Raw genomic sequence first — 24,495 nt, 5'->3', positions numbered from 1 at the left:
GTTACGTATTTAGGGTTCTACTTGGTAGGTTCCTTAATAATTTGTGTAAGATTGAGGGCATCTAGCTTAGATTGTAGGATAGCCAGGTAGTCCCAATTTAGGTCACCTAACCGTACGAACTCTGAAGATAGATAGGGGGCAATCAATTCACATATGGTGTCCAGGGCACAGCTGGGGGCTGAAGGGGGTCTATAACAAGTGGCAACTGTGAGAGAGTTGTTTCTGGAAAGGTCTATTTTCAAAAATAGAAGCTCGAATTGTTTGGGCACGGACTTGGATACTATGACAGAACTATCTCTGCAGTAGATTGCAACTCCGCCCCATTTGGCAATTCTATCTTGTCGGAAAATGTTATAGTTAGGGATGGAAATTTCTGGATTTTTTGTGGCCTTCCTAAGCCAGGATTCAGACACGGCTAGGGCATCCGGGTTCGAGGAGTGTGCTAAAGCAGTGAATAGAACAAACTTAGGGAGGAGGCTTCTAATGTTATCATTGATGAAACCAAAGCTTTTACGGTTACAGAAGTCAACAAATGAGAACGCCTGGGGAATGGGAGTAGTGCTGGGGCCTGCGGGGCCTGGGTTAACCTCTACATCACCAGAGGAACAGAGGAGGAGTAGGATAAGGGTACGGCTAAAGGCTATAAGAACTGGTCGTCTAGTGCGTTCGGAACAGAGAGTAAAAGGAGCAGATTTCTGGGTGCGGAAGAATATATTCAAGGCATAATGTACAGACAAGGGTATGGTAGGATGTGAGTACAGTGAAGGTAAACCCAGGCATTGAGTGACAATGAGAGAGGTTTGTCTCTAGGCACCATTTAAGCCAGGTGAGGTCACCACATCTGTGGGAGGTGGAACAAAAGGGCTAGCTAAGGCATATTGAGCAGGGATGGAGGCTCTACAGTGAAATAAGACAATAATCACTAACCAAGACAGCAGTAGACAAGGCATATTGACATTAGGGAGAGGCATATTTAGCCGAGTGATCATAGGGTCTAGTGAGATCCTAGGCTAGCTGGAGACATGGTGAATCAGACAGCTAGCGGGCCGGGGATAGCAGGTGGGCATCTGGGGGATGTCGCAACGGAAGAGCCTGTTGAAACCCCCTCGGACGGTTATGTCGGCAGACCAGTCGTGATGGATCGGCGGGGCTCCGTGTCGGCAGTGAAGGGTCCAGGCCAATTGGCAAAAGAGGTATTGTAGCCCAAGAATTGGCTGATAGGCCTCTTTGGCTAGATGGGCCAAGCTCGAGGCTAGCTCCAGGCTAAATGGTGCTTGCTTCGGGACAGAGACGTTAGCCAGCTAGCTAGCTGCGATGATCCGGTGTAGAGGTTCAGAGCTTGCAGTAGGAATTCGGAGATGTGGTGGAGAAAAAGCAGTCCTATATGCTCTGGGTTGATATCGCGCTGGGCAGACTGGCAGGAATTGACCGGGTTGAGGTTGGCTGATGACCGCTAGCAGTGGCTAACTGACGACTAGCTAGTAGCTGGTTAGCTGGCTAGCTTCTGATGGGGGTTCCGGTTCTAAAGTATAAAAAAAATTCAGATCCGTACCACATTGGGTGGGGCGGGTTGCAGGAGAGTATGTTCAGTCCGTAGATGGAAATTGAGATAAAAAATATATACGAAGAAAAATATATATACACGGGATAAGACAAAACAGATGTCCGACTGCTACGCCATCTTGGAAAAAGATGACCTAGGGAATCGATATCACTCAGAGATGCACCATAACAATATAACATTCAAAATGGGTGAACCTTTCCGTTAACTGACGCATTTAAGGTTAATATAATCAAACTCATTCATATTTTTGTGATTTAGTAGCAAACTACTCTTATCCAGAGTGACAACAAGGTGGGTGAATAACTAATGAGTTGCAGATAAATCCAGTCCGCATTGAGTGGCACTACAGATGGTGTAGAAATGCAGTTGGTCTAAAAGAGTTTCTAGTCTGAAGACGTGGGCTAGAATTTTAGCACTTTTGGATCTCAACAAGGGAGGGAACAGGCTAAAACTGCGATTCGAACCAAGACATTTTTCACAAGATATTAAAACATGTTTTCCAGAGCCTGAAACTTCTCACTCCGGTATTATTTAAATTATCCGTTCTGTTTTATTTTTAGCGTTCCTTAAAGGCCCTTGTATCGTCAGTATAAAACCTTGGCAGTAGTTCCTGACACTTGTCTCCCACTTCAATAGACTTCTCCAACTCTGTGACAAGCATTGTCTCTCGCCACTATGCAAAAACTGGTATTTCAACCCTGGGAGAATATCAGGAATATTCATATGCTCAAAAAAAAAATGTCTGTGTGAGGGTGAAATGAGTAAATATTGACTAGTGAGACAATCGTGACTATTCTGCCAGTTCTCCTTCGCAGGTGTAGAAGTGAGGTTCAATTCAGCCTTGTTGACGAAGACTCCCAGGGGTCCCTTAACATAACACTGTGAAAAGGCCACAGCAGACAGCCATTTTGTTCTGAATGGTTCACCTTCAAAACAAACCACATCCTCAAGGAAGGCCTGAACACACAATGTACTTTTGTGCAAGCTCGCTAAACTAGATATCTACTAAGTCTAGATTGTCAATTATTGAGTGTGAAATGTGGAAAAAACTGTTTGTCAAACCAAAGTATTGTCCACCTGTGGTACAATGTTGGCATCGAACATTAGGAGACAATTAATTTATTTCACTTCATTGTAATGATGGATGTGTTTGAAAGTGAGAAAAGATTGTATCCATTTAGATTCACCAACATCAAATATCCTCAAGTTGTCTTGAACGTTGCTTCTAACATTGCTTACACCAATGCTTTTCTATCTGCCTTTTAACTGCCCAATACCAGAGTGTATACCAGAGTGTGATTTGTGCCTTGCTGGGTCTTAGGTTATATATTTATTTTTTTTGGTATAATTTTGGTATTCCAGTCTCGCTATGTCGCTGTCAAGGTGACTTCACACTTCTCACAGTCAAAATGCATTTAACTAAAAGTGCCAGGTCTCAAAGGAAGTTTTGTCCTGAATATCGCAATGGCTACCGTTACATACAGTGGGGTCTGGAATTATTGGACCCCTTGATAAAGATGAGCAAAAAAGACTGCATAAAATAAATAATACAAGTACTGAGCTATATTGTATGCAAAACATGTTTTTACAAATTATATTGAAAACGGGATACAATAATTTTGACCCCTATCTTTTTGGAGAAAATAAATACTACTTTCTCTGAGCAATTTTATTAGTATATTTATATTATTTATTTCATACAGTCTTTGTTGCTAATCTTTATCAAGGGATCCAATAATTCTGGAGCCTACTGTACGCCATTACATTTTTTCAACTAGCCTTTTAGATGGATATTTTGCATCTTGAAATAATATTTTGTGTCGACTTCATTGCTTTAATTGCTTTATCTTCCACATCCCTGTGAGAATTCAAAGCTAAAAGTAAACTGGATAGGTGAAAGAAGCCCAATACATTAAAGCTATTATACCTGCTTGCTTTTTGACTGTGAATTCTCAAATATGTATATCTAATGTATTTCACAATGAGCTATTTTTCCATCTCAATGTTCATGTTTTGGCAAGGTTTTCTGGTCTTCTGGCTGACTGATGCGCTTTCCTGATAACCATTTCACTGTAACAGAATTACAATCTTCATAATAACCTTTTGTCATATTCTAGGCAGTCTATGGGTTGAACTGCTTTTGGGGAATGGGGTTGGGTTGCTATTGCTAAGTACCTCTCTTTCTCTCTGTCTTTGTCTGTCTATTTCTTGTGTTTGGATGTGGGTGCTGGATATGGGTCCTCTCCTGTAGCTCGGGGGAGACCTGGGAGGAGGTGTTGGGGGAAGTCCAGCAGTAAGTGAGCCCTTCCGTTTTTCCATCCGCATACTGCATGCTCTTCGAAGTTATAACGGGAATCAAAACTTAACTGCCAAACACTTCAAAGCTAGACAAACTATTATTTTCCCAATCACACTCGCCTCACCTTTGACCTTGCTTGGCACTGATGGGAAAAAGATAACGTATTCCAGTGGAGGATTACTCAAATTGGGAAATCATAGGCTGAAATTCTGACAGAAGATACACAACCAGTTTCGATCTCAGCAAATCGGAGCATTGGAGAATGTATTTCTCAAGTCAGGATTTCAGCTGTAGTGAATGTGCAAAATCAATTGACGATCAGAATCATTCTTTAAAAACAAATCAAGAAAAAAGGTGTCGATCACCATAAGTATTTGAAAGTATTTGAGTTTGGAATTTTAATCGTCTTTTTATTCTTCAATTAGGTTGCTAGAGGACCATCGTCTCGCAGATAAGTTACATTTTGGATTCATAGTTGTGCTGATGTCCTATGTGCTTTTTGTGTCTCTGTGTGTGTGTGTGTATGTGACTTAGGTGGGACAGAACTTTATTCCCTCGTCAGTTCCCAACACGTTCGCCCCATCGCCGACTCCTGCAGCGCTCAGCAGCGGCCTCAACGACCTGTTTGAACTCTCCACAGGCATGGCCATCACCACAGGAGGCTATGTTACCCCCAAATCTGTGAGTACCTACTACCCACAGCTAAACGCTTATGTTGACGTTCAATACTAATGTTAGCAAGAGCTAAATGCTAATATTAATACTATATTCTAATAATGTTAATGCTGTATGCTAATATTAGTACTATGTTGGGATAAAGTAGACTTTCATTGCAAAAATATTACACCAGTAAGGGCAGAGAATAAAGCTCAGATAAAGCTAATTGAAATGCTAATGCTCACTCATTAGCACCTAGCAAACAGAGAAATGCATACAGAACCTTGAGCAATGCAGCAAAGTCACTCTTCATGTAGGACAGTGCATAAATATAGTTATGACGTTGTTTGGCCGGGGCGAAAGGAGGGGGTGAGTTAAGTCCAACTTGGCATCAACAGGCTCCACCCAAGATTCCTGTTCAAAATGGGTCATTTATATATATCATACAGTTAAGTCATGTAGAAGAGGCTCACAATGTCCTCGCTGTGGTATGTGCACTGTTAATTGGTATGTATTGCAGCAGGACAAAGCATCGTTCCCAAGGTATCCTTCTGTTTCATGCAGATCACCATAGTCCCTGTGCCCAAGAATGCAAAGGTAACCTACCTAAATGACCACCGCCTCATAGCAGTCATGTCGGTAGCCATGAAGTGCTTTGAAAGGCTGGTAATGGCTCACATCAACACCATCATCCCGGAAATCCTAGACCCACTCCAATTCGCATACCGCTTCAACAAATCCACCGATAACGCAATCTCAATTGCACTCCACACAGCCCTTCCCCACCTGCACAAAAAAAACACAAATGTGAGAATACTATTCAATTGACTACAGCTCAGCGTTCAACACCATAGTGCCCACAAAGCTCATCACTAAGCTAAGGACACTGGGACTAAACACCTCCCTCTGCAACTGGATCCTGGACTTCCTGACGGGCCGCCCCCAGGTGGTAAGCGTAGGCAGCAACACATATGCCATGCTGATCCTCAACACCGGGGCCCCTCCTGTACTCCCTGTTCACCGACGACTACGTGGCCAAGCACGACTCCAACACCATCATTAAGTTTGCTGACCCAACGGGGGTAGGCCTGATCACCAACAATGATGAGACAGCCTATAGGGAGGAGGTCAGAGACCTGGCAGTGTGGTCCCAAGACAACAACCTCTCCCTCAATGTGAGCAAGACAAAGGAGATGATCGTGGACTATAGGAAAAGGAGGGCCGAACATGCTCCCATTAACATTGACGGTGCTGTAGTGGAGCGGGTCGAGAGTTTCAAGTTCCTTGGTGTCCACATCACCAACAAACTATCATGTTCCAAACACACCAAGACAGTCGTGAAGAGGGCACAACAACACTTTTTCCCCCTCAGGAGATTTGGCATGGGTCACCAGATCCTCAAAAAGTTCAACAGCTACACCATCGAGAGCATCCTAATCGGTTGCCTCACCGCCTGGTATGGCAACTGCTCTGCATCCAACCGTAAGGCGCTACAGAGGGTAGTGCGTACGGCCCAATACATCACTGGAGCCAAGCTTCCTGCCGTCCAAGACCTACAGTTGAAGTCAGCAATTTACATACACCTTAGGCAAATACATTTAAACTCAGTTTTTCACAATTCCTGACATTTAATCCTAGTAAGAATTCCCTGTCTTAGGTCAGTTAGGATCACCACTTCATTTTAAGAATGTGAAATGTCAGAATAATAGTAGAGAGTGATTTATTTCAGCTTTTATTTCTTTCATCACATTCCCAGGGGGTCAGAAGTTTACATATACTAATTGAGTGTTTGGTAGCATTGCTTTTAAAATGTTTAACTTTGGTCAAATGTTTTGAGTAGCCTTTCACAAGCTTCCCACAATAAGTTGGGTGAATTTTGGCCCATTCCTCCTGACAGAGCTGGTGTAACCGAGTCAGGTTTGTAGGCCTCCTTGATCGCACACGCTTTTTCAGTTCTGCCCACACATTTTCTATAGGATTGAGGTCAGGGCTTTGTGTTGGCCACTCCAATACCTTGACTTTGTTGTCCTTAAGCCATTTTGCCACAACTTTGGAAGTATGCTTGGGGTCATTGTCCATTTGGAAGACCCATTTGCGACCAAGCTTTAACTTCCTGACTGATGTCTTGAGATGTTGCTTCAATATATCCACATAATTTTCCTACCTCATGATGCCATCTATTTTGTGAAGTGCACCAGTCCCTCCTGCAGCAAAGCACCCCCACAACATGATGCTGCCACCCCTGTGCTGCACGGTTGGGATGGTGTTCTTCGGCTTGCAAGCCTCCCCCTTTTTCCTCCAAACATAATGATGGTCTTAATGGCCATTTTTGTTTCATCAGACCAGAGGACCTTTCTCCAAAAAGTCAGATCTTTGTTCCCATGTGCAGTTGCAAACCGTAGTCTGCCTTTTTTTTTTGCGGTTTTGGAGCAGTGGCTTCTTCCTTGCTGAGCGGCCTTTCAGGTTGTGTCGATATAGGACTCATTTTACTGTGGATATACAGTGGGGCAAAAAAGTATTTAGTCAGCCACCAATTGTGCAAGTTCTCCCACTTAAAAAGATGAGAGAGGCCTGTAATTTTCATCATAGGTACACTTCAACTATGACAGACAAAATGAGAAAAAAAATCCATAAAATCACATTGTAGGATTTTTAATGAATTTATTTGCAAATTATGGTGGAAAATAAGTATTTGGTCAATAACAAAAGTTTATCTCAATACTTTGTTATATACCCGTTGTTGGCAATGACAGAGGTCAAACATTTTCTGTAAGTCTTCACAAGGTTTTCACACACTGTTGCTGGTATTTTGGCCCATTCCTCCATGCAGATCTCCTCTAGAGCAGTCATGTTTTGGGGCTGTTGCTGGGCAACACAGACTTCCAACTCCCTCCAAAGATGTTCTATGGGGTTGAGATTTGGAGACTGGCAAGGCCACTCCAGGACCTTGAAATGCTTCTTACGAAGCCACTCCTTCGTTGCCCGGGCGGTGTGTTTGGGATCATTGTCATGCTGAAAGACCCAGCCACGTTTCATCTTCAATGCCCTTGCTGATAGGAGGTTTTCACTCAAAATCTCACGATACATGGCCCCATTCATTCTTTCCTTTACACGGATCAGTCGTCCTGGTCTCTTTGCAGAGAAACAGCCCCAAAGCATGATGTTTCCACCCCCATGCTTCACAGTAGGTATGGTGTTCTTTGGATGCAACTCCGCATTCTTTGTCCTCCAAACACGACGAGTTGAGTTTTTACCAAAAAGTTCTATTTTGGTTTCATCTGACCATATGACATTCTCCCAATCTTCTTCTCGATCATCCAAATGCTCTCTAGGAAACTTCATACGGGCCTGGACATGTACTGGCTTAAGCGGGGGGACACGTCTGGCACTGCAGGATTTGAGTCCCTGGCGGCGTAGTGTGTTACTGATGGTAGGCTTTGTTACTTTGGTCCCAGCTCTCTGCAGGTCATTCACTAGGTCCCCCCGTGTGGTTCTGGGATTTTTGCTCACCGTTCTTGTGATCATTTTGACCCCACGGGGTGAGATCTTGCGTGGAGCCCCAGATCGAGGGAGATTATCAGTGGTCTTGTATGTCTTCCATTTCCTAATAATTGCTCCCACAGTTGATTTCTTCAAACCAAGCTGCTTACCTATTGCAGATTCAGTCTTCCCAGCCTGGTGCAGGTCTACAATTTTGTTTCTGGTGTCCTTTGACAGCTCTTTGGTCTTGGCCATAGTGGAGTTTGGAGTGTGACTGTTTGAGGTTGTGGACAGGTGTCTTTTATACTGATAACAAGTTCAAACAGGTGCCATTAATACAGGTAACGAGTGGAGGACAGAGGAGCCTCTTAAAAGAAGAAGTTACAGGTCTGTGAGAGCCAGAAATCTTGCTTGTTTGTAGGTGACCAAATACTTATTTTCCACCATAATTTGCAAATAAATTCATAAAAAATCCTACAATGTGATTTTCTGGATTTTTTCCCCTCATTTTTTCTGTCATAGTTGAAGTGTACCTATGATGAAAATTACAGGCCTCTCTCATCTTTTTAAGTGGGAGATCTTGCACAATTGGTGGCTGACTAAATACTTTTTTGCCCCACTGTAGATACCTATGGTCCTGTTTCCTCCAGAATATTCACAAGCTCCTTTGCTGTTGTTATGGGATTGATTTGCACTTTTCGCATCTCTAGGAGACAGAACGCGTCTCCTTCCTGAGTGGTATGACGGCTGCATGGTCCCATGGTGTTTATACTTGCGTACCATTGTTTGTACATATGAACGTGATACCTTCAGGCGTTTGGAAATTGCTCCCAAAGATGAACCAGACTTGTGGAGGACTCTACAATTTTTTTGAGGTATTGGCTGATTTCTTTTGATTTTCCCCTGATGTCAAGCAAAGAGGCACCAAGTTTGAAAATAGGCCTTGAAATACGGCCACAGGTACACCTCCAATTGACTCAAATGATGTCAATTAGCCTATCAGAAGCTTCTAAAGCCATGACAATTTTCTGGAATTTCCCAAGCTGTTTAAAGGCACATTCAACTTAGTGTATGTAAACTTCCAACTTCAATTGTATATACTAGGCGGTGTCAGAGGAAGGCCCAAAAAATTGTCAAAGACTCCATTAACCCAAGTCATAGACTGTTCTCTCTGCTACCGCATGGCAAGCGGTCCCGGAGCGCCAAGTCTAGGTCCAAAAGGCTCCTTAACAGCTTCTACCCCCAAGCCATAAGACTGCTTGCTGAACAATTAATCAAATGGCTACCCGGACAATTTACATTGACCACCCCTCCCTTTTGTTTTTTACACTGCTGCTACTTGCTGTTTATTATCTATGTATAGTCACTTTACCCCTAACTACATGTACAAATGACCTCGACTAACCAGTACCTCCACATATTGACTTGGTACCGGTAGCCCCTGTGTTTAGCCTCATTTATTGTTTTGTAATTTAGTTTGTTTTGTACTTTAGTTTATTTAGTAAATATTTTTTTAATTCTATTTCTAGAACTGCATTGTTGGTTAAGCTTGTCAGTAAGCATTTCACGGTAAGGTCTACACCTGTTGGATTCGGCGAATGTGGCAAATAACATGTGATTTGATTTTAATTTATGCCCTCCATTCTCGATCTCCCTTTGTGTCCGACTCAATACAATAAAGGGGCAACATAGCACAGACACGTACATAGTAGTGAGTCATGTTGCCATTTTCAAATTACCCTGCTCCCAGGTATGGGTGAATCGTTTTGCACGTTCATATTTCTTTATGTAAGGTCTATCTCTTCTCCCAGGTATGGTTGCCTGCAGTGAAAGCTAAAGGACTGGAGATCTCAGGGACATTCTCCCGCCGACAGGGCCAAATGTACATGGACATGACCTTCACCAACAAGGCCTTGCAGCACATGACCGACTTTGCTATCCAGTTCAACAAGAACAGGTGAGAGAGGGGGCGACTGGTATCAAATCATAGATGCTATCTCCTGCCATTGTGCCCTTAAACTGCACTGTCTGTGGCGGACTCTGTGTTCCAACTTCTCCGTGGGTGTGTGTACGCGTGTCTCAGGGACTTGGGATAAAGAAGCAAGACAATATCTCAGCTGTACTAGCAGTTAAGTCTTCTGTGGCCTCACTGTAAAAATGTCTCTCTGCTTTTTGTTCACACCAACCTTGTATTTAGTTGCTCTAAGCTTACCGTGACTCTCCATTCATTATAACCATGGCCATTCAGAGCAGATTGTAAATTTAGCTCCATTCACCTGAAGCACTTATTAATCCTTTACACTCGTGGAAATTGGCCTGTATGGATTTGGCCAAATTGAAACGTTTCTAACAGAATAATTATAAAAAGCTTACGCGTGACCATGGTAGCAATTGAAAGAGAACACTAGCAATTATAGGGAAATTATTAGACCAAAGGTGAGGACACAACAGTTCACTTGACAAGACTAAATCCAAATGTTACACTGTTGATATCATGTGCATTTTGCATTTACTGTACTTTTTTTCAGCATTTTTCAATAGCAAAACCTGAAAATACTCTGGATACATTCAGTAACATAAGAATATGAATATAAATTTTGGAATAGTTGCAAGATAGGAATAAACTATTACAAGGGTTTGTGTGAGAGGTCTAACTGGTGTCTCAAGTGGCCAAACACCTCTCCAATCTGGGCACTGTTCTTTTTTTAAATAATATGTTTATTATTTTCCAATAAAAATACATTTTAAAAAGACCGATACAAACATTGACATTCATTGTACTGTTGAATGGGATGGCAAATTTCGAGGACAAAACTTAACTCACACATACAAAAAATAAAACGAAATCCTATTATGTGGTACATGTATAAGAAGACATCATATAGTCATTACAAGCAGTGTAGTTAAGCCAAAAATAAATATTGAGTGGAGTAGAGCACTGAGTAGCAGCTGATCATCAACCCAGTTATGAAGCGGGACTAGACCATTTATCCAGTATCGGCTGTCATATTTTGTAAAACATTGGACTTCTATTGGAGGTATTGTATCGAATCTTTTACATATGTATTACATTCCCTAAATCCCGTAACCACATTTCAAAGGTAGGTACAGTCTCCAATTTCCACAATTGCAATATGAGTCTTTTGGCTAATAGAGTACAAAGAGAGACAGCCTTCCCTTCCTGGTTATTCCCATCAACTGTACCAAACAGAGCGATCAATGGGTCTGGGGCTAGAACTCTATCAAAGGCTTTAGATAAGTAATCAAAAATAAGAGCCCAGTAAGCATGTAACTTAGGACATGTCCAAAATAAGTGCGTCAACGTCGCCTCATCCTGCTTGAACCTCTCACACAGTTGTAAGGTGTCCGGGAATATTTATGCATTTTCACTTTTGAGTAATGTAACCTGTGTATCACCTTAAACTGAACAAGGTTGTATCTGGCATTCACTGAACTGTGGTTTATATTCCTGAGAGCTTCTACCCAGTCCTCATCTGAGATTTCTGAACCAAGTTCCTGCTCCCAAGACCTTTTAACAGTCTGTAGAAGTCTAGAGTCCGACCCTTTTGAATGGGGTTTGACAAGGATCAGGCTATCTAATGTAGGATACTTTGGCATATGTGTACTTAAAATTTCCTGATTTGGAGGCATCTGAAAAAATGTGTTGTTGGCATATTCAACTTACCCTATAAGTGTTGAAATGAAGCTAACTGTCCATCAATGTACAGTGGGGCAAAAAAGTATTTAGTCAGCCACCAATTGTGCAGGTTCTCCCACTTAAAAAGATGAGAGAGGCCTGTAATTTTCATCATAGGTACACTTCAACTATGACAGACAAAATTAGGGGGAAAAATCCAGAAAATCACATTGTAGGATTTTTAATGAATTTATTTGCAAATTATGGTGGAAAGTAAGTATTTGATCACCTACAAACAAGCAAGATTTCTGGCTCTCACAGACCTGTAACTTCTTCTTTTAAGAGGCTCCTCTGTCCTCCACTCGTTACCTGTATTAATGGCACCTGTTTGAACTTGTTATCAGTATAAAAGACACCTGTCCACAACCTCAAACAGTCACACTCCAAACTCCACTATAGCCAAGACCAAAGAGCTGTCAAAGGACACCAGAAACAAAATTGTAGACCTGCACCAGGCTGGGAAGACTGAATCTGCAATAGGTAAGCAGCTTGGTTTGAAGAAATCAACTGTGGGAGCAATTATTAGGAAATGGAAGACATACAAGACCACTGATAATCTCCCTCGATCTGGGGCTCCACGCAAGATCTCACCCCGTGGGGTCAAAATGATCACAAGAACGGTGAGCAAAAATCCCAGAACCACACCGGGGGACCTAGTGAATGACCTGCAGAGAGCTGGGACCAAAGTAACAAAGCCTACCATCAGTAACACACTACGCCGCCAGGGACTCAAATCCTGCAGTGCCAGACGTGTCCCCCCGCTTAAGCCAGTACATGTCCAGGCCCGTCTGAAGTTTGCTAGAGAGCATTTGGATGATCCAGAAGAAGATTGGGAGAATGTCATATGGTCAGATGAAACCAAAATAGAACTTTTTGGTAAAAACTCAACTCGTCGTGTTTGGAGGACAAAGAATGCGGAGTTGCATCCAAAGAACACCATACCTACTGTGAAGCATAGGGGTGGAAACATCATGCTTTGGGGCTGTTTTTCTGCAAAGGGACCAGGACGACTGATCCGTGTAAAGGAAAGAATGAATGGGGCCATGTATCGTGAGATTTTGAGTGAAAACCTCCTTCCATCAGCAAGGGCATTGAAGATGAAACGTGGCTGGGTCTTTCAGCATGACAATGATCCCAAACACACCGCCCGGGAAACGAAGGAGTGGCTTCGTAAGAAGCATTTCAAGGTCCTGGAGTGGCCTTGCCAGTCTCCAGATCTCAACCCCATAGAAAATCTTTGGAGGGAGTTGGAAGTCCGTGTTGCCCAGCAACAGCCCCAAAACATCACTGCTCCAGAGGAGATCTGCATGGAGGAATGGGCCAAAATACCAGCAACAGTGTGTGAAAACCTTGTGAAGACTTACAGAAAACGTTTGACCTCTGTCATTGCCAACAAAGGGTATATAACAAAGTATTGAGATAAACTTTTGTTATTGACCAAATACTTATTTTCCACCATAATTTGCAAATAAATTCATTAAAAATCCTACAATGTGATTTTATGGATTTTTTTTCTCATTTTGTCTGTCATAGTTGAAGTGTACCTATGATGAAAATGACAGGCCTCTCTCATCTTTTTAAGTGTGAGAACTTGCACAATTGGTGGCTGACTAAATACTTTTTTGCCTCACTGTATATGTTACCAATTGTTGTGAGCCCCTTCCCCCTCCACTGTGAAAGCACCATATCATCCAATGCAGGACAATTAACAAGTACAGGGAGTAAGTGTTAAGAGAATTATGTTCTCAATGTTCATAAACTGAACTTCAATTAAACTACTTGGTCTGTTACCAAGAATTTGTAAGGTTCTTGTTGAAATGACACAGACAGAGGCCAGTCTACAATAGTCAGCAACGTTTATTTACGAGAGCTCTGCTTATCATTTCCTGTACATTGGTTTATATACCTTTCATTTCATCATAAATGTCCCTCCTCTCAGACAATGACAATATAGTTCACAAGTCTTCTCATACATTGCCTGCCACCTGTTATACAATCTACTACAAGCCCAAGGTTTCTCCCCCTCCCTGGGTGGGGAGACTTCCTTCCCTGTTATCAGTGCCACCGTGGTCACAAGTTGTCTGCCACAGTTCCTCTTTTCTTTTGGACAAACATTCTTCATCATTATACGGAGACAGGGTAGCATTCTGTTAGATATAGTCCTATCATTACTTTAAATGTATACATCATTTAGTTATTATACATAAAATACATAACAGTAAGGAACGTTGACAGGAGGCCTGCTCAATCAAAAGCCATGAAGGCATATCATTCTGTTGCATCCAAGGTAAACTTTCCCTCCAGAAAGACACAATGTTTAGATTAGCAGCCCAATAATACAGTTTGAAGTGAGGAAGTCCCTCTCTATATTGTACTTGCATAAATGCTTCTTTGAAATTCTGTCTGCCTTGTTATGCCATAAGAATGGAATTACTATTGAATCCAGTTTCTTAAAATAGCTTTGTGGTATTAAATTGGGTAGACATTGGAAGAGGTAAAGAAACCTGGGTAGCACAACCATTTAATAGCGTTTATACGGCCAACCAAGGAGAGAGGCAGATTTTTCCAAAAATCTATATTTTGTTTAAGCTGATCAATTTTCACATCTCAATTTGTTTTCAATAGCTGATCAAGTTTTCTTGTCACTACAATGCCAAGGCTTGTGAACTTGTCCTTCACTGTTCTAAATAGGATAGATTGCAGAAATTGCATATCCACAGGCCGTGATATGGGCATCAATTCGCTTTTTTGCCAGTTTATCTTGTAGCCAGAGAAGGAGCCAAATGTATTTATCAAGTTAAGTAAGGGGGGCTAGAAGTTTTAGGCTTGGATAAAACAAAAGAACATTGTCTGCATATAGGGACATTTTGTGCTGCGTGTCTTTTATTTTAACCGGAGCTATATCAGCATGTGCACGAATGAGAGTAGCAAGGGGTTCCATGGCTATAGCGAAGAGAGCAGGCGAAATAGGGCACCCCTGTCGGCAGCCCTTGAACAGGCGGAATGCCTGCGACATCTCCTGATTGGTTACCACGGACGCCATTGGGTGTGCATAAATAATTCTTATCCAATTAATAAATTACTTTCCAAACCCGAAATGCTCCAGAACCGTCATCATATACTTCCACTCAATCTGATCAAGCGCCTTCTCTGCGTCAAGAGCAATTACCACTGCCGCAACTTTATGATCATGATACATTGGGGCTGCAAGTAGCCAGTCTCAACTTCAACAGTGAAGAGGCGACTCCGGGAGACTGGCCTTCTAGCTAGAGTTGCAAAGAAAAAGCCATATCTCAGACTGGCCAATAAAAAGAAAAGATTAAGATGGGCAAAAGAACATAGACACTGGACAGAGGAACTCTGCCTAGAAGGCCAGCATCCCGGAGTCGCCTCTTCAATGTTGACGTTGAGACTGGTGTTTTGTGGGTACTATTTAATGAAGCTGCCAGTTGAGGACTTGTGAGGCGTCTGTTTCTCAAACTAGACACTCTAATGTACTTGTCCACTTGCTCAGTTGTGCACCAGGCAATCTGCTCCTGCAAATACTGACAAAAAGTCAAATCTTTCAACAAGTATGCGTCTAAGCAGGGGAGGTCGAGGTCAGTACAGGTGCATCAAAGCTGGGACCAAGAGGCTGAAGAACAGCTTCTATCTCAAGGCCATCAGACTGCTAAACAGCAATCACTAACTCAGAGAGGCTGCTGCTTACATGGAGACCCAATCATTGGCCACTTTAACAAATTAATCACTAGTCACTTTAAACAATGCCACTTTAATAATGTTTACATATCTTATATTACTCATATCATATGTATAAACTGTATTTTATACCATCTATTGCACCTTGCCTATGCCGCTCAGCCATATATTTATATGTACATATTCTCATGCACCCCTATTAGGTTTTGTGTATTAGTTAGTAGTTGGGGAATTGTTAGATTACTTGTTAGATATTACTGCACTGTCGGAACCAGAAGCACAAGCACATCGCTACACTCGCATTAACATATGCTAACCATGTGTATTTGACAAATAAAATTTGATTTGATGCTCCACGGTCGCCGACCTGTAAACATATTGTCAAATTTCAGCGCCATGGACAGTGGAGAGTGGTCCGTAATTAGAATAGGGTGATAGGTAACCGACGCAGCTGCTGAAATTAGTTTGTAGACCAACAAAAAAATAGTATATTCTGGAATATGACTTATGAACTGACGAAAATAAAGAATAATCCCTATCTGTTGGGTGCGTCAGTCTCCAAATATCGACAATGTTAAGGTTTGTCATCAATGTATTTAGACAGACACTGGCATTTGATTGTTGAAGTGACCTTGATAGCTGTTTAACTGTACGTTAGATCCTCTTTCAGATAAAGTCACCTCCAGCAATAACACTTGTATCCAAGATATTTGGTATGGCCTTAAATACTCTTTGAAAAAATAGTGGATCATCGAAGTTGGGTCCGAATAAATTGACCAAGGTTATTGAGTTCTAATTCAGTGTACCAGCCACGATAATATACTGACCATTAGGATCTGAAATCGAGGATGAGTAAACAAAAGGAATATTTTTCCTTATCAGGATTGCTACCCCTCTCGCTTTGCATCAAAATTAGACTGGTATATCTGACTGATCCAGCCGACTCGTAGTTTGGCCTGAACCGAGCGTTTAATATGAGTTTCTTGAAGAAGCACTATGTCAGCGCCCAGTGATTTAAGATGAGAAAAACCTTAGCTCTTTTCACGACATTACCTAAGCCATTACAATTCCAGCTGACTATCTTTATTCCACCAGGTCTACTCTGTGCCCGGTCACTATGCGGCATTTCTTATTTTAGAGCAAATTGTTGCTCTCATACAAAACCCCAAAGCTTTTTGTAATTGTGTCCAAATATGTTCCATTATAAATCACGTTCTGGTCAGGTGGGCATCATTTGAATGTTTGTTCTATTGCTAGTATGGCTAGCAAAGTTATAAAATACGATCTTACAGTATTAGACTTTCAAAAGGCACTTCAGACAAACGGTTGTAATTTTGATGTGCCGAGAAGGGAATCATGACTGCATTAAAATGCGTGTTCCACAGCAAATGTTCTTCACAATACGAAAAACATAGGCTCGTTCTGTTCAGGACAACCCAGCATGTCCTCCTTGTAACTGTGGATCAAACATAGCGATCATGAACGGTGATACTGTAAATTAACTGAGTTTTCAAATATGTAAGGAAATGTGCACATTTGGACTCGGGTATGTGGTTTGCTTGTATGACATCAAAGCAGAATTTATTATAATCCTCAAAATCTGATCTTTCATAACACATCAACTCCTCTCGATTTACAGCATTTTTCTCACTCGGACAACAAGAAATATGCAAATGGTACCCAATTAGCGGGAGGGATGGGGGCGCAGTGCTCAAGTTTAACGGCTGTCAGTCAAAACAGAAACAGCGCTGTTAAGTAGAGAACCTGAGCTCTGACATGTATAGCGTGTTACTGTACAGCCACTACGTTCAAATTTAAGTTCTTATTAATGACAAAATCTGCAACTTTCAAGCTGTATACGGGATGACAGGCTGTGAGTGGAAAGGACTACAACTCATGGCATTTTTAAATTGTGTTTTCCAGGCCTGTAAAGGTTTTTTAAAATCATAAAATCTGAAAAGTTTTCGAAAAGTCATGGACATTCATTTAATAATTGATTTAGCCACAGTTAAATATTTTATCAATCAAATATAAATCAGCCATGATCTGAATGTCACTAGTGCATCTGTGTTTGCGCACATCACCTGCATAGTGCAAGACGAGTGGGCCGTTGCTCAAGGACAGAGAGACAGTCGAACATTGCATCAGCAGGTATGCCACATTTTGTTAGTTTACAGCCTTATTCTAAATATTCTAAATTCTTATTCCCTCATCAATCAACACACAGTACCTCATAATGACAGAGCAAAAACAGGTTTTTAGATATTTTTTCTCAGGCTATTCGCTGCCTAGGCAGCGGGATAAACCACTAGGAGCAGAGCTCCCCTATGGTAACTCCAGTTCCACACATAGAACTGGAGTTACAACTCCGGTAACTATCGGTTCCAAACTTCTTCCATTTAAGAATGATGGAGGCCACTGTGTTCTTGGGGACCTTCAATGCTGCAAAAAATGTTGGTACCCTTCGCCAGATCTGTGCCTCGACACAATCCTGTCTCGGAGCTCTACGGACAATTACATCAACCTCATGGCTTGGTTTTTGCTCTGACATGCACTGTCAACTGTGGGACCTTATATAGACAGGTGTGTGCCTTTCCAAATCATGTCCAATCAATTTAATTTTCCACAGGTGAACAATTAAGTTGAAGAAACATCTCAAGTATGATCAATGGAAACAGGATGCACCTGAGCTCAATTTCGAGTCTCATAGCAAAGGGTCTGAATACTTATGTAAATAAGGTATTTCAGTTCTTTATTTTTAATACATTTGTAAAGATTTCAAAAAACCTTTTTTTGCTTTCCTTATGGGGTATTGTGTGTAGATTGCTGAGGATAAAAAAATAAAATCCATTTTAGAATAAGGCTGTAAAGTAACAAATGTGGAAAAGGTGAAGGGTCTGAATACTTTCCGAAGGCTATGTATATTGTACCCTGTAGTTAACTGTTTAGCCATTATTGACATGTATTAATGTTTTCGTATGTTCCAGAAAACTTTCAACCGACATTCACGGTTAAGGTCATACAATTATTTTTATTATTGTTTGGATCAATTGATGTGATTCATTGAATTGATTATTTTTGGCAAAACGAACGATTCACTTCACCATTGTATTAGTTGGAATTCGGTTCAATCGCAGTGATTTGAATCATGTGAATCAAAATAATAATTTGTGAATCGTGAACATTAATTTAAATGTAGCCTTTCTTTTGGATTATGTGGCTTCAAAACTTGTTTTATAGATACTTCCAGTTGATTTGAGAATCCAATGTATGGGACATTGTAACACATTAGATAGTCATCCTGCAAAGGTAACACTTCTAAGGTAGTTACAATAAATATGACTAAACTAGAAAGTTACATTTCCTGAATATTTGTGGGCTTGCGTCAGCTGAATAAAAAACAAAGATTTGTATCCTACCATAGCCATTTGATCTTTGATATATTGAATGAGCAAATTATTTCAAAAGGGATAAAACTTATTTGGTTGTAATGTTGCAATGTTTTACATGAAGGGTGGTCAATCCTCCAGGAGAACTAATGGTTGTGCAGCTTTTTATTCCTGTCCCCCTCTAACAAATCACAGTTTAGAAATGAACTGCTCAACCAGACCTTATTAAAGGGCTTGATCAAGAGCCTGAACACCCAGTAGCTCTCCACACTGAGGGCTGACCACATGTGTTTCATACAGTTGCCTAGCAGGTGTTCTACTTTGTGGGGGGTTAAGTGCATTGCTCAATGACAGGAGATGGTACATGGGATCAGAGAGCAGCCTCCCAGTGTCGATACCACACTACGCATATATTTTATACGTACATAGAGACGCCACCAATTGCTGGTCATGGAAATGTGGTTAAAAGTCATGAAATTCCATCTGACAAAATGTGTATGAACCGGTATGTTGTCTCCTACTTTTAAATTTGTTATTCTAGCCCCCGTCCCCACAGGAGGACTTTTCCCTCTTGGTAGGCCGTCATTGTAAATAATAATTTGTTCTTAATTGACTTGCCTAGTTAAAGATTCACAATGCAGAAATCGCTCCACCGTTTCCTGGTTGCTAAAATTGAAATGTTTTGCCACAAACTGAAATTAGGCAAACTAAGCAAGGGGAGTGTAGAGAATCATTGTACCATCTAAACCACTGTATAATATATTTTCCATAACCAAAAATATTGTATTTTCAGCTGTTTGAAGCTGGTGTACAAAACCGAAAGTAAAAGACTCCAAAACAAAACTTAAGAATGGGAAGCATAGAAATATAGCGCACACAGAACAGACCTACCACTTCTTAGACTTGCTTTCAATTAGAATGAAAGATCTTTAACACACATTTCTATGTGAATTTGGTCAGGTAGCCCAAAAAGTTACATATTGCAGCTTTAAATAAATGTTAACATTAAAAAAATATAAAAAAATAATGGTATTGTCTTTCTGTCTAGTTTCGGAGTGATCCCCACCACCCCTCTGCCCATCCACACTCCACTGATGCCCAGCCAGAGTATTGAAGTTTCCCTGCCTCTCAACACCATTGGGCCAGTCATGAAGATGGACCCACTGAACAACCTACAGGTAAACTCATATACAGTGCATTTGGAAAGTAGTCAGATTCCTTCCCCTTTTCCTTCCCCTTTTGTTACATTACAGCCTTTTTCTAAAATTGATAAAATATTTTTTTACCCCTCATCAATCTACACACAATACCCCATAACAACAAAGTGAAAAGAAGTTGTACATTTTATTTTTGCACATTTATAAAAAATAAAAAACAGAAACAAGATTCTCTTGTGTGATGAAACTGAGATTGAACTCTGGCCTGAATGCCAAGCATCACGTCTGGAGGAAACCTGGCACCATCCCTACGGTGAAGCATGGATTGAGGGAAAGATGAACGAAGCAAAGTACAAAGAGAACCTGCTCCAGAGCGCTCAGGACCTCAGACTGGGGCGAAGTTTCACCTTCCAACAGGACAACAACCCTAAGCACACAGCCAAGACAATGCAGGAGTTGCTTCGTGACAAGTCTCTGAATGTCCTTGAGTGGCCCAGCCAGAGCCTGGACTTGAACCCGATCGAACATCTCTGGAGAGACCTGAAAATAGCTGTGCAGCGATGCTCCCCGTCCAATCTGACAGAGCTTGGGAGGATCTGCAGAGTAGAAGAAGTACAGGTGTGCCAAGCTTGTAGCGTCATACCCAAGAAGACTCAAGGCTGTAATCGCTGCCAAAGGTGCTTCAACAAAGTACTGAGTAAAGGGTCTGAGGGTCTGTTTATTTTGTAATACATTTGCAAACATTTCTAAAGACCTGCTCTGCTTTGTCATTATGAGGTAGTGTGTGTAGATTTGAGGATTGTTTTTTAATCAATTTTAGAATAAGTCTGTAACATAACAAAATGTGGCAAAAGTCAAGGGGTCTGAATACTTCCCGACTGCACTGTATGTACCTAGGGCTGTGGCGGCCATAACATTTTGTCAGCTGGTAACTGTCATGCAAATAACTGCCGGTCTCACTGTAATTTACCGTTAATTAACTCACGTTTAGCATCTCCAGGCTTCCACGCATAGCCTACAAGCCAATGATGCGGACCTTTGGAATATCTACATTATTTAAAAAGTAATAAATCCATGTAATATAGCCTACACCATCGCAATAAAGCCATTATTTATTTTAAGCAGGTCTAAAGAAGCGCTGTGATATGAAGAAAATGTAGCCTATTTCAGAAGAACAGAATATCATATTCTGAGTCGTCCTTATGTTTGGCCCTGATATGGTAATGCTATATGGCTGTGGGCTACACTAGTTCATTTAGCAGACAAGATTTGATTATAATTCCTGTGGCATTATTTTATAGTGAGAAGAATACAGTTGAACATAGCTGAATAAAATAGAAAGGATATTTTCCCCAAACGATTTCTGAGGGAGTGCGGCACATGAGGCTATTCTGTGTTAGTGGTTAACAAAGTGATCATTTGAAACTGGCCTTCCTATATGCATAATTTATTAATGCAACTTTAGTTGTAATACAAACCTTAAGCTATATGTTTTGATTTCACATACATTCTAAGGCTGCATGATGCGACTCTAATGATGATTTGAAAAAAGTATAATGAAAGTGCTCTGTTTGTTGCGCAGGTTGCACACACTTTATCAGTCTCTCATTCACAATTTGACAAGCACTTGATAGCATTCTCACCCATCAAACTATTCTCAATGTAATCTTTACTTAAAGCCTACTAATATACTGTACCTTCTGGTTACATAAAGCATTCTAGGCATGAGCAACCTACCTGTTCAAAAGATATCATAATTAGTCAGTCTTACCTGAATGCTTGGCTTCTCATGATAAAAAAGATAAATTAGAAAGAGGAAGGCTTGTGCAAAAGTTGATCCAAAATATTTTTTATTGTTGGACGTTTTCACTGCAGGGCCTTTTTCAAAAAGATTTCATTACAAAAGATACCACGTGGTGTTGAGTATAAGGCATATAGCTAGGCAGTCCATGATCTTTGGGCTTTCTCTCACCTTTATAATGTTCCTGTTGACACAGTAATCAAAGCTAGTCAGGTTTAGGGATGGGCATGAGTACTCGAGCAAACGGCAAAGTTCGATCTTTAACCAGAGATCACTTTTTTTCAAATACTGTAAAACTATTTGGTGGAATGTGTTTTGTGATTGCCCGAACAGGCAAGTTAAATTTTGTCTTGAAGACGACGTTAAAACTTCTACTTGGTCACAATCCCGGATCCGGGAGCACCCTCATCAGTAAAAAAGCTGACCAGCATAGCCTAGCATAGCGCCACAAGTAAGTCTAATTTTTAAAATGTTTTACAGGGAAGACACAATATGTATTTCTATTAGTCAACCACGATAGCAAAAGACACAACTTTTTTTCCCACCATTTTTTTCCTGCATAGGTAGCTATCACAAATTCGACCAAAAAAAGATATAAATAGTCACTAACCAAGAAACAACTTCATCAGATGACAGTCTGATAACATATTTATTGTATAGCATATGTTTTGTTAGAAAAATGTGCATATTTCAGGTATAAATCATAGTTTTACATTGCAGCCACCATCACAACTCTCACCAAAGCAACTAGAATAACTACAGAGACCAACGTGAATTACCTAAATACTCATCATAAAACATTTATGAAAAATACACAGCGTACAGCAAATGAAAGACAAAGATCTTGTGAATCCAGCCAATATTTCAGATTTTTTAAGTGTTTTACAGCGAAAACACAATGTAGCATTATATTAGCTTACTACAATAGCCAACCACACAACAGCATTGATTCAAGCCAACAATAGCGATAACGAATAAACCAACAAAATATATTAATTTTTTCACTAACCTTCTCAAACTTCTTCAGATGACAGTCCTATAACATCATATTACACAATACATATAGAGTTTGTTCAAAAATGTGCATATTTAGCGGCACAAATTGTGGTTATACAATGAGAATAGTAGCCAAGCTGCCAACAAAATGTCGGGAGAAATCTTGGGAGAGGCACCTAATCTAATCAGTAACTAATCATAAACTTGACAAAAAAATACAGGTTGGACAGCAAATGAAAGATACATTAGTTCTTAATGTAACCGCTGTGTTAGATTTTTAAAATTAACGTTACTACGACATACAGCGTGCGTTAAAGCGAGACCGCCCCGAAATTAATGGCGGAATAGTAGTTTCACATTTTTCAACAGAACAACGAATTAACATCATAAATAGTTCTTACTTTTTGATGAGCTTCCATCAGAATCTTGGGCAAGTTGTCCTTTGTCCAGAAGAATCGTTGCTCGGTTGTAGATTGTCGCCTTCAACTTTGGAATTAACAGTAAACATTAGCCATGTGGCGAAGACGTGCCCAACTCACTATAACGCAGCACAAAGAAATATCCAAAAATCGCAATATACTGATATAACTCCGTTTAAAATAACTACATTATGATGTCTTTAACACCTATATCGAATAAATCAGAACCGGATATATCTAAGGCCTATAACGGGAGCTTTCCAGAACGCCATCCTGAGGTCTGTCTTGCGTCATGGCGAATGTTGAAAAGAGTATACCCCACGTACCCAGACCCTTTATATGGCCTCAGATCTGCCTAGCAACTCCATTTAAATTCTCACTACTTGCTGACATCTAGGGGAAGGCGTATGCAGTGCATGTCGACCAATAGAACACATGCAAATTAATAAACTGACCCTAGAACAGACTGCCTGATTTCAGATTTCTCACTTCCTGACATGAAGTTTGCTCCAACTTGAGTTCTGTTTTACTCACAGATATAATTCAAACGGTTTTAGAAACTAGAGAGTGTTTTCTATCCAATAGTAATAATAATATGCATATTTTACGAGCAAGAATTGAGTACGAGGCAGTTTAATTTGGGAATGAAATTTTTACAAAGTGAAAACAGCACCCCCTATTGAGAAAAGGTTCATTGGCTTTGACTCCAGTGTTCCATTTGTACATGTGCATTTGCGGGGCACAACAAAAAAGAAACCAAGCCAAGAATCACACCGTTCTTCTCCCTAAATTCCCTTTCCCCTCAGTGTCTCATTCACTCAATTGTGTTCCGACTGCTCCCTCCACACACGCGAGTGCGCACACAAGCTCCCATTAGGCCTACAGAAATAAAATGCCTATTAAAACTTATCAAACCGATGGGATACACAGCTACATTCCTTGCCAAATTGACAGTTTTATCACAAATTCAAAATGGACTGGTTGATTGAAGTAGGAAAATATGTTCCACCAAAACGAGCTGCAGTTTTGTAATAAATGCGTCCCGTCTATTTCCGGTTAAGCTACAATATATATACCAAAGTATGTGGACACCCCTTTAAATAAATGGATCCGGCTATTTCAGCCGCACCTGTTGCTGACAGGTGTATACAATTGAGCACACAGCCATGCAATCTCCATAAACAAACATTGGCAGTAGAATGAGCTCAGTGACTTTCAACGTGGCACCATAATAGGATGCCACCATTCCAACAAGTCAGTTCGTCAAATATCTTCCCTGCTAGAGCTGCCCGGTCAACTGTAAGTGCTGTTGTTGTGAAGTGGAACCATCTAGGAGC

The 24,495-nt window shown here is 40.9% G+C and overlaps 1 protein-coding gene across 6 annotated transcripts in view; it reads left to right on the top strand.

Annotated features, from left to right (window-relative positions):
* The window catches only part of ap2b1 (adaptor related protein complex 2 subunit beta 1), an 84,961-nt gene that overhangs the window by 38,059 nt on the left and 22,407 nt on the right, over positions 1–24,495 (top strand). For 3 of the 6 annotated variants that reach the window (XM_055942307.1, XM_055942306.1, XM_055942308.1), the window contains exons 15-19: positions 3,816–3,857; positions 4,398–4,544; positions 5,085–5,117; positions 9,812–9,957; positions 19,834–19,963. In XM_055942307.1, coding sequence (XP_055798282.1) covers positions 3,816–3,857; positions 4,398–4,544; positions 5,085–5,117; positions 9,812–9,957; positions 19,834–19,963 — 498 coding nt within the window. The remainder of the gene's footprint in view (positions 1–3,815; positions 3,858–4,397; positions 4,545–5,084; positions 5,118–9,811; positions 9,958–19,833; positions 19,964–24,495) is intronic. The other 3 variants (XM_055942310.1, XM_055942309.1, XM_055942311.1) reach the window with 3 other exon arrangements.

The sequence above is a fragment of the Salvelinus fontinalis genome, chromosome 13, assembly GCF_029448725.1.
Source record: "Salvelinus fontinalis isolate EN_2023a chromosome 13, ASM2944872v1, whole genome shotgun sequence".
Classification (NCBI taxonomy): domain Eukaryota; kingdom Metazoa; phylum Chordata; class Actinopteri; order Salmoniformes; family Salmonidae; genus Salvelinus; species Salvelinus fontinalis.
This window is presented reverse-complemented; position numbering and strand designations above follow the sequence as displayed.